Genomic DNA, 10783 nt, shown 5'->3' on the forward strand with positions numbered 1-10783 from the left:
TAATAAATTATTTATTTTGTGCATAAATTAAGTTTGGGTTAGTGATACATTGAACTCTTTTAGTGTTATTTTAACAGTAAAATGGTACATTTTAAAACTATGTGAGAGTGTATGTAACTTTTTTTCAGTGTTACTTAAATACTTTCGTGTAATTGACTTTTAAGAAAAAACAAACATCATGTACATCAAGCAATGAAACACTAGGTGGCGTCATAAAACAAACACAGGAGACATTATCCTAAATATCAACTTAATGACTTTCTTGCACCAGATTCAAGTGTTTTCAATGACCCGTGTCTATTTTTGTTTTCTTCAAATTCACAAACTTTCGAGGACAAAATTGTAATCAAAACCATCTTTTTGATTCTGCTTGTGTCGCGATCACGTGTGTTCATATCGGATACAGAATCCAGCGTTAATTTAAAGAATAATCTCATGTCAAACCATTTATTATTTATTAATTTATTTATTTTCTCTCTATGTGACCCCCCCCCCACGTGTCACCTGTAAATAACACAAATTTTAACATATTTGATACTCTGTAAATGTCATTAATACACGTAATAAACTTTTTCTTTCTTTTTACTTTAATACACAAAAGAAGAAATGTGGCAATTGTAAGCAAAACAAACGCAATTTAGGCAGGAAGACCCGTCAGTGGCAGGCAACTCCTCACTTTGACTCAGATTCTGTGTGTTGTGATCAGGTACAGAATCCAGTGTTAATTTAAGGACAATCTGTTTACGTCAAAAAACTTTTTTTTATTTATTGTATTTATTTATTTATTCATTCATTATTTATTTCCTGTCTATAATAACCTTTACCTTTGTTCTTTTCCTTTTTTATACTTAAGTACAAGTTTTGTACCTTGTCACATGACAACACTGAAAGAAAGTGAAGTTCAGCCGCTGTGAGAGAGACTGTGAGTTATGGAAGTCTGGAAAACCAACAGGGGGCGTCTCCTCTCCCTGCCCCCCCTTCTCTCTCTCTCTCCCTCTCTCTCGCGCTCTGTGATGGAAGAAGGAGGTATTGGAGGTGGGGGAGGGAGGGGAGGAGGGGTGTGTGTGTTGGGGGGAGTGGGATCTCCTTCTAGACAACAAACCCACATTCAAAGAGAGGCACACGGATTACATCACGGTCCGTGGCAAGGATATAACTGGAGGTGGCGCGTGACGCTCAGCGCTTTTCTGCAGCGGGAGCATCATCACCAACATCATCATCATCTTCACCAGCACCACCACCACCACCACCATCATCATCATCATCATGTGGAGCTCGAGGAGGAGACACGCGAGCTTCTTCACGCTCTGTATCCACGCCATCATCGTCACGCGCAGATTCCCCTGATGCTTTTCTTTTAATCACAAACATCGTTGTTTTTATTCTAATTATTATTATTTTTATTCCTTTTTACGGACTTTCATGATGGGATTTTGCGCTGTTTGAAGAACGCAGTACGTTTTGGATACGGCCCGTGCGTAATTGCGCACAAGAACGCAGCGCTTTCCCCCCCGCAACTCTCGTGTCTCCGTGTGTGAAGCTGCGCCGTGCGCCATGGATCAGCGTCCGCGGCGCGCGCTCGTGTCTCTGGCGCCGCTGCTGCTGCTGCTGTCCCTCGGACTTCTCGTGGACACGGGGACGTGTCAGCACTACTACCTTCTCCGCCCGATCCCGAGCGACAGTCTGCCGCTGGTGGAGCTAAAAGAGGACCCGGACCCCGTCTTCGATCCCAAGGAGCGGGACCTGAACGAGACGGAGCTGAAGAGCGTGCTGGGGGACTTTGACAGCCACTTTCTGTCCGTGTCCGCGCCAGTGGAGGACAGATACACCGGCAACGACGAGCTCGACGACCTGGACGTGCAGAAACCGGGCGGGGTTCTGCCCAAGGAGATCCGCGCTCTGGACTTCGACGTGCAGTTCGGCAAGAAGCACAAGCCGAGTAAGAAACTGAAGCGGCGGCTGCAGCAGTGGCTGTGGGCGTACTCCTTCTGCCCCGTGGTTTACACCTGGACCGACCTGGGCAACAGGTTCTGGCCGCGGTTCGTGCGCGTGGGCAGCTGCCTCAGCAAGAGGTCGTGCTCGGTGCCGGAGGGGATGGTGTGCAAGCCCGCGAGCTCGACCCACCTGACGATACTGAGGTGGAGATGCGTGCAGAGGAAAGGTGGACTCAAGTGCGCGTGGATACCCGTGCAGTACCCGATCATCACGGACTGTAAATGCTCCTGTTCCAGTTAAAAAACAAACAAAAACAAATAAATTATAAGCTCATGTTTTGTTGATTCGTTTCCCACGTGCACTACCGAGTGTAGGAATGTATTTTCTGTATATGCGGTGCCACGCAGTTATATATATATAAATATATAACTCCCTGTACAAAGTCAGTATTATGTGTAACCAAGAGTCTACTTTATTTGTGGAGAATATTTGGTTATATATATAAATATATATATATGTATATGTATATTGTATTTATGGAGCTGTGGCGCATAAGAACCACGTCGGGACTTTGTTTCCCCACATTTTGGACGTTTGAACCTCAAGAGTTTGGAAAAACGTGGATTATTGGTTCTTTTTTTTTTCCTGAGCAGAACTATTTCTATCCTGTAAATTAAGGAGAATTTTACTATTTATTCTTTATATTCGTACAATAAAACAACACTGACATCATTTTTAAGGCTGTTATTATTTTTATTTTGAAGTCACCAGCAGCTACTGCTGCTGCTGTATAAAAATGTGTGGATTCCCACGCTGTTCCACACTTTTACGCACCACAGTCTGCGCCCACGTCTGCACGGCACGTGACTCAGGAGGTGTGATAAGACATTTATTACACACAAGTCCCTTTAAAATGTTATAAAGATGCTTAATAATTGGTGTTTGAATGACTCTTAGGACAAAAGTGGTGCACAAAAAGTTAGTTTTGGAGGTGAATCCACGTGAATTGATGAGTCCAACAATTGTGTCCTAAAACTGTCATTTAAGAAAGTAAAATGTGTTCATATGACGATATGTGAAGGAATAATGTTTGTTTGGAAAGATGTTTTATCAAAAAGAATAATAACCTGTTTATTTTATTTAAGGCACTCAAGGAGGTGTCAAACTTGTGGCCTGTGGGCCATTTGTGGCACGCCCAATCCATTTCATTCGGCCCTTTTACTTAAAAATCAAGTTATATGTCATTTTGCATCATAAATACGTTGTTTTTTATGGAAATATTGTCACAAAAATCATTATTGTGATATGTGGTGATTCAATTTTAAGTTAACATTGTTCCACTCCTATACTGAGAGGTGTTTTCCCTACTTGACCAGCCCCTCCGGACCAGAATAGACTCTTAAATGGCTCCCATTTTAGATTGTTAATAACGCAAAAAATCATTCTGTACACAGTGTTTTTGTGACAGATGGGATGGTTAAAACACGTCAAAGTGAACAAGACGTTTTCAGCGGCTGAAGTCTCTGGACGATGGGCGAATGGAGGTGGAGAGAAGAAGAGCTGAGGTCATACTCCACTGCAGTCACACACGTTCAGCCAGTCACACTTTAGTAAATCAATCAATAAAATGTTAAAAATGTGAATGAATAAATACATAAAGCAGGAGACATGTACACTGAGTTCAAACAGAGTGCGTGGAGTCCTCGGTGATGGAGGTGGCGGGAACTGGTGATGTCATCCAGGGAGGACAGATGATTTATTTATTTAAATGACTGAGTCACCACAGGAGCTTCCTGTGTGCAGCTGAGCACCCTGTGAACCACACGCATGTGTTTTTATTTCAATCATTAAATAAATTACATTTTAGATATCACACTTTTATTTATGATATGATAAATCCTTGGTCCTCACACATTCAATTTTTGATGTTCTACACTTCATTTAAAGGCGTTTGTAGCTCATGATTGTACTTCAGCAGAGTGAGATATTCAAAGAAATAATACAAATCTACGTAAACCTGGACAATACGTGAGGTAACCCTGAGAACACAGAGCAATTTGGCTGCTTTTTTCCCATTACTATGTTTAGACATACAGTATAAACAGAGGCTATAAGAGTGTGTAATATAGAGTGTATTATATCCTACATGTTTTCCAGACATGTAACAACCTATAGGCAGTCTGATGGAAAAATAATTGTTGGCTCCTTTTTATGAACAAAACCAAAAGAAAAAACATTTAACGAGGTTCCTTGAATGCATCTTGAAGCCACTCCTCTACAAGCAACGGATTCCACAGAAGTAATGAATTTTAAATGTTCTACTGTGACTTCTGCACAATTGTAAATCAGCCTTAAATCTTAAAGTTTCATGTAAAAATGTAATTCTATGAATAGAATAGAATAGAATCCTCCATCTGAAGCCCAGCAGGAGCTGAAAATGATGACATTTGAGAATCACAATAATAACAATGGTAAGTGTCTCTAATGCTGTGGCTGCTCTGTAGATAATGTTTAAATTAGATTAGATTAGATTACACTTTATTAATCCCACACTGGGGAAATCCTCTTGTTGTAGCAGCAGAAGGGTCAGAGGTCAAATACGTGACAAATACAAAAAAGTACTAGAAAATAAACACAATGACAGTCTGATGACAACTCATGCTGCTTTTTATACCCATTTTTCTCACCTAATCACACACTGCTGCTGTAGCACAGCCTTCACATCTGAGCCCGGGAACTGAACTCACGACCTTACAGACGAAAGACGAGTCGCTCCACCACTGAGCCACTGTCAACGGCACAAAGGACATCGATAAAGGACAATATGAAAACATCGGAATAAAAAGCATTCTCTTAAAATAGAGAACAGGATGCAAACTTAGTAAAGTAATATAAACATACATATAAGGAAACACATGCAAAAGCAAGAAAGTGTAAAAATAAAAGCACTAAAATAGTGACACAATAAAAATCTAGATCTACAAGTGTCCTGTTTGCCAAGGAGACGAGGTGGGTCTTTAAAAAAGTGATTTTAGATTTAATTTACCATGGGTAAATGGTTCCAAAGTTGAGGTTCAGCTACAGAAATGTGTGGTGTTGACGATGACGGTGGACAAAGACTGAGAGGAAGAAGAGACGAAGAAGAGGAAGAAAAAGACGACACTGCAGCTTCTTTCGTCGTCTGAGCACAGGTGAGAAATCATATCATTTTTATTTTAAAAGACACTCCGTTCATGTCAAGTATAAACTTAAACTTTTATATATATGTATATGTGTGTAGTATACTGCAATGTAACCACTAACTGCAGGTAAATGGAGAAACAGTGAATGTAGATGAGAACCAAACCTCATAGAGAAAACCAGTGATTTTAGCTCACGGGAGACTTCACAAGCTGCTGGTCAGTTGCTGCCCCGTGTGGTCAGTTTGAGTAACTGAGGTTAGTCTTTAAATAAGCCGAACTATGCCGAAGTCACACAATAACACATTTGAACTCACTGATGGAGGCAGCAGTGAATCGACAGCTCCTGTGTGCCATGATTTTAAAATCACTGATTTTCTCTATGGACTTTGGTGCAGTGTGAGACTTGTGTGAGTTTGTTTTTGCAAAAGTGACACAAACGTGCACGTTGCAGGCAGAGATATGAGATAAAAACTTAGTATGTTGTGTTTTTAAATGAGCAAAAAGCTGTGTTTACATGACATGAGACAACGTGACACACAGAAAGAGACTTTTAAAACACGAGAGAACTGAAATAGAAAGTGATTTGTTTTACTTTGAAAAGCGACGCAGGCAACAGCAACGTTGAGCGAGTGACGTCCGCGAACGTCCCTGCTCAAAACCCGGTCGCACAACACTGTGTCTCCGCCCGCCCCTGCTCTGCTGCTGTACACACACACACGCTCCCTCAGTCAGGTCTGACAGAGCCTGTTTTGATGGACATGAAGGACACACACACAAAACGATAATGTAACATTGTTTTTGTTAATAAAGACTAAAAACGTAGGCGGAATAACGACGTCGACACAAACGTTACGTACTGCAGCTTTAAGATGATTCCACATATCTCACCGGCCATATCTTACTTTACTGAGCAATTTTGCCTCTCATTATTCACATTACCCCCCCCCCCCATGGGCAGACTGTGGGGCACCAGAGCGCCTGTGTTTTGTTTTAGTTTGTGTTTAGTCCATAATGATGCTCCTCGGCCATAGAGTCGGCCTCTGCACGTACACACAGATCCCCCCCGTCTCGCCCCTGTCCCCTGTCCCCTGTCCCCTGTCCCCTGTCCCCCGTCACCGTCACCGCAGAGAAACCTCACAATACAGCTTTAACAGACTCGACGTATAGAGCCTTTTGATGATGTATGTGAGGCGCGGGATTCTGCAGCGTTTGACAATAATCCTCTTGTCTTTTTACATGATGCCCTTTTGTCCTCCGTTGTCCCCGCGCGCTGCGTAGATGTCCACCTATTTCAGGTCCCGTGTGTCAAGAGTCAGACGTTTGGGCTTTTCGAGGGATCAGAGGACGGCCCCTTTAACAGCTGCCTGTCTGGAAAAAAATATCAGATAATAGTTTGTCATGAGCAGAGTTAGACTCACTTTATAACAGCTTTGCAGCTTTATCTCACTGTTAAACAACCGTTTTTGAACCGCACCAAACTCCAGAGAGAAAATCAGTGTTTTAAGCTCACAGGAACGTGGCACTCTAGGGTCTACTGCTGCCTTGTTTGGCACGTTTGAGTCATTTGTGTTAATCTGAATGTCCGATTTCAAATATCGAAGTCACAAAATAATACATTTTAAAGTTAATGATGGAGGAAGAAGTGGATCCACAACATCTGTGTGCTGTGACATAAAAAACGCTGATTTTCTCTATGGAGTTTGGTGCAGGAAAGTTAGTTTTTTTCTTGTGGTAGCCGTGTTTCCAGTGAGGACAAGTCTCTGGTCTTTAGTAAAGGACGGAAATTTTAACTATTCCTTTAAAAAAAAACAAAAAAATCACCTTTGTTGTATTTCAAACTGCTTTTTGTTGTTGAATTTCGTGTGAAAAGAAACATTTGTGTGGATCCGAGGAATTTTTCCCATGATTTTATCGCCTCCGTCTGTCGTCGCGCAGCACAGACGAGGTGTTGTTCGGGGTGATTTGCGTGCACATGTCGACGTAACACTGCCGCCGCCCTCCGTCACTCGTGAGCCTCGTGGTCGTTCCACAGCTCCACAGATCCTTTACTCGGGCACTGTAATGCTTTTAGCCACCAGCAATCCATTAACTTAATGATCTCGTTGGGTATGCACTGGCTTTATTGCTTTCTTTTACTCCCTCATCAACTTTCCTTTTCTTTCTTTTCTTCCTCTCTTTCTCTCTCTCTCAATGCAGATATTCTCAAGTCCAAACATTGCTGCTGATTAAAATTCTCCTACAGGCCTCAGATATTTTCCCCTGATCAAAGCAAACGTCTCCTTAGTTAGTCCTGCCAAAAATATCAAACACCCGGTCATTCTTTTTTCTTTTTCTGTTAACGATGATTAAATTAGTTTTAATAACCTTCACCGGTTCATTAATAGCCCGGAGCTGTAGCTTTTGTGGCACCTTCATTACCAGCACAATAACGTCTCCAGTGCAATTCCACTGTTTATTCAGTGAAAAACGACACATTTGAGACGATTGCACATGAAAGGACGTGCTTTTAATGATGAACGCACACCGCAGCGCTGATCAAGTGACGCACGCACGAAGCTTTTGTGCTTTTATGCGGCGATGAAAGCTGACAAATGTCAAAATCAACACCTTTTGATCTCCGCTGCTCTGGATGAAAGTTTGGACTGGAGATGTTCTGAGGAAAATGTGACGGTAAACTGGCACAAAATGACAAAAGATTCTTTTAACAGCCTTTATCTTCTAAGTAGGAACAACCACAGGTGTCTCTATCATTCAAAATGTGGGTAAGAAAAGAACAACGTTGACTCTCCCGCACCAAAGTCCATAGAGAAAATCAGCGATTTAAGCACCCAGCGACACAGGGGCTGTAGCTCAGCAGCTGCCTTATTTTAGTACATTTGCGTCACTTGCGTGAATCCGGACAAAGGATTTTACACGCCGAAATCAACAAGATGAACCATTTAAACATGTCGACTGGGGCAGAAGTGGATTGACGACTCCTGTGCGTGGTGATGTAAAAATCCATGATTTTCTCAATGGGCTTTGGTGCAGGACGGGGGCGTAGTTTACAAAGTCCTATTCTTAACATGACATAGACATGTGACCACAATCACATGACCAGAATATGGTCGTGTCTCAAAGATGTAGTTTGATTTCCAACAATAATGAACTTTTCTTGTTAACATTTAAACAAACTAAGGGTGGCAGTAATGTAAATAAACAATTTAATCCATATTTCATTTAGTTATTAGTTGAATGTTTTGTGTTTGTTTGAGTTTCAGAATAGTTGCGTCTTGTTTTGACCAAAAAAGGATAAAAATTCTGCTTTTTTTCGTATTTATTTCAAATCCATACAGTGAATTTGTGTGTGTGTGTGTGTGTATGACCCAGTTTTACTGTTACAGTTTAATGAGCTTTTTGTGTCTGCGTGCATCTGTCAATATGATCAAATATATAAAGACGTTTCATTCACAGGCCAGATGTCCCACACGTCCAGCTGTGGCGGCGGTGGAGGTGGAGGACGAGGACGAGGACGAGGCCTCGGGGGGGAAAACGTGAGCTGAATGAAGGCAGGTGTTCACTCCCAGTGGAACAGGGAGCTGCTGTTTCTCATGTTCACACGACTCAGAAATGAACCTGTCGCCAGGTTAAAGCCTCGTGTGTGTGTGTGTGTGTTTTCTTTTAATTTTCCACATTTATTCTCATAGTGGGGTTTTCATGCTTGTACGTACTTGTAAGCCAGAGAGCGCTTTTAGCTTTTTAGACGAGAGTTACGACAGTTGAAGGCTGAAAAACATGTGACTCATGAGGCTTTTAAAACACTTTTCCAAGCGGCTGAGATTTACCGACAATGTAACGACTGTGCGGCAATCTGACGCCGCGGTTATCCTGCTAATAATCACGATGTTTGTGAAAATCTCACTTTGAAATGAATCAACAGAAATGGACGAAAACCTTTGGTCTGTAAGTCTCCTGGTTTCCTCCTGAAGCCACTCAGGAACTAAGACTATATTGATTAACTACCAGAGTTATAATAGTTTTGGTTTTTTCATTAGTTTTTAAAACTTTTAAACGCAACTGCCAATTTATTTATTTATGTAACGTTTGTTCCGTATTTTCAATTCCATCACGAGCGCTCGTGTCGTCCGTGGACAGTTTTGTCCTCAAAGACAGACGCGTCCCGTCAAAACGTTCCATTTGTTTGGTAAAAAGGATGACGTTTGGAACGCGGCCCAGCTCATTGTGCTCTCCCACACATCAGATAATTGGGCTGCTTTTGAAATATTCTCTGCTGCTGCTGCTGCTGCTGCTGCTGCTGCTGGGGTTGATGTTGATTTTGCTGTAAATTTGGCTAAGCCGGGGGGGGGTTTGATGACTTGTGGGTGGTGATCCTGCTGTTTGATGTCCAGAGCTCGTTAATCCAAACCTCATACGGTATGCGAGGTCAGGCCCTTCTTTGATGTTGCTTCTGCCAAGTCTGCAGAGAGAGTCGAGAGGAGGGCACCACGCGTTTACCCAAGATCAGGAACCTTAGCAACCCCTCACACCTTCTTGGCTTTTGTCCATCGACTACTGTGAGGATGAGGTCTGGTGTGGTCTGAATCCAATAATTTCCCAAACACGCACAGCGTAATTGGAGGAATGTGTGTGTGTGTGTGTGTGTGAACTTTCATGTTTTCCTCTTGGAGTCAACAATACAACGAGCAAGCGCCCACGACGTCGTAGAATATATCAACCTAATGTCACTCAAGCATTTACCCCTTTTAAATCTGGGGTTATCGTTGAATGAAAAACATGTTTCTAGCGACAAAAGTCTGGAGGACATGTCTGACACTTTTATATCATCGCTAGGCAGTGTTTTCTGGCTGGAAATTAAACTCTATATTTATATTTACATCGCAGCACGCAGGAGCTTTTTAATCCACTGCTGCTGCAATCGCTAAATTCCAATCTGTTATTTTGTCACGTCGGAATTAAAATCCATCATTCAGGTTTACAGAAGGAGCAGCAGACCACGAGCTCCTGTGTCCTTGTGAGCTTAAATCGTTGATTTTCTCTAAGGACTTTGGTGCAGGAGAGCGAGCAGCGTTTTTAAACTTCAGTTTCCAGTTATGCGACGCTGTCACACTGTGAGATAACAGCCGCAGATGTGATCCTCTGATATTATAGACATTTTTATCAGTGTGTATTTTCTCTCAATCCAAGCAACAACAAAAGAGTGAGTTAAATCCCCTAGGTGTCAGGAGGGGAGGAGCACGGAATCATGGGAATTTAAGATCTAACGAAAAGTTAGTGGGCAAGTTGTCTTTCAACTGGAAGGTTGTGGGTTCAATTCCTGGCTCTGCTCGTCCACATGTGTCTTTGAGGAAAGACACTTAAATGTTGCAGCGTGTGAATGAGTGAAAAGTGAAGTGTAAAGCAGCTCATCAAGACGAGAAAAGCTCTATATTAATACAGACCATAATACCAACTCTTCTTCTTCTGATTTTATTTGGTAGTAACGAGTAACAGAGCGAGTTGGAGGAAATGTAGTGGAGCAAAAGTACAAGTTGCTTGAAATATAAATAAAAGTAAAGTACTACGTTATTCTACTTTGTATTATTTTACTTTCTTCTACTTTATTTTTACTTGATTTAATTGTTTTTACTTTATTCTACTTTATTTGACTGTATTCTACTTTATTTTAC

At 41.8% G+C, this 10783-nt stretch overlaps 1 protein-coding gene across 1 annotated transcript; it reads left to right on the forward strand.

The window, feature by feature from the left end:
• The first annotated feature begins 1108 nt into the window (after window positions 1-1108).
• nog1 (noggin 1) lies at window positions 1109-2667 on the forward strand. Its single transcript, XM_058652730.1, has one exon. The coding sequence runs from the start codon at window positions 1555-1557 to the stop codon at window positions 2233-2235; it is 681 nt and encodes a 226-aa protein (XP_058508713.1). The 5' UTR covers window positions 1109-1554; the 3' UTR covers window positions 2236-2667.
• The last annotated feature ends 8116 nt before the right edge of the window (window positions 2668-10783 follow it).

Source organism: Solea solea, chromosome 16 (assembly GCF_958295425.1).
Source record: "Solea solea chromosome 16, fSolSol10.1, whole genome shotgun sequence".
NCBI lineage: Eukaryota > Metazoa > Chordata > Actinopteri > Pleuronectiformes > Soleidae > Solea > Solea solea.

Bases quoted from the DNA above. Each gene is read 5' to 3' on its own strand.
- nog1 (XM_058652730.1), top strand. From the start codon at position 1,555: ATGGATCAGCGTCCGCGGCGCGCGCTCGTGTCTCTGGCGCCGCTGCTG.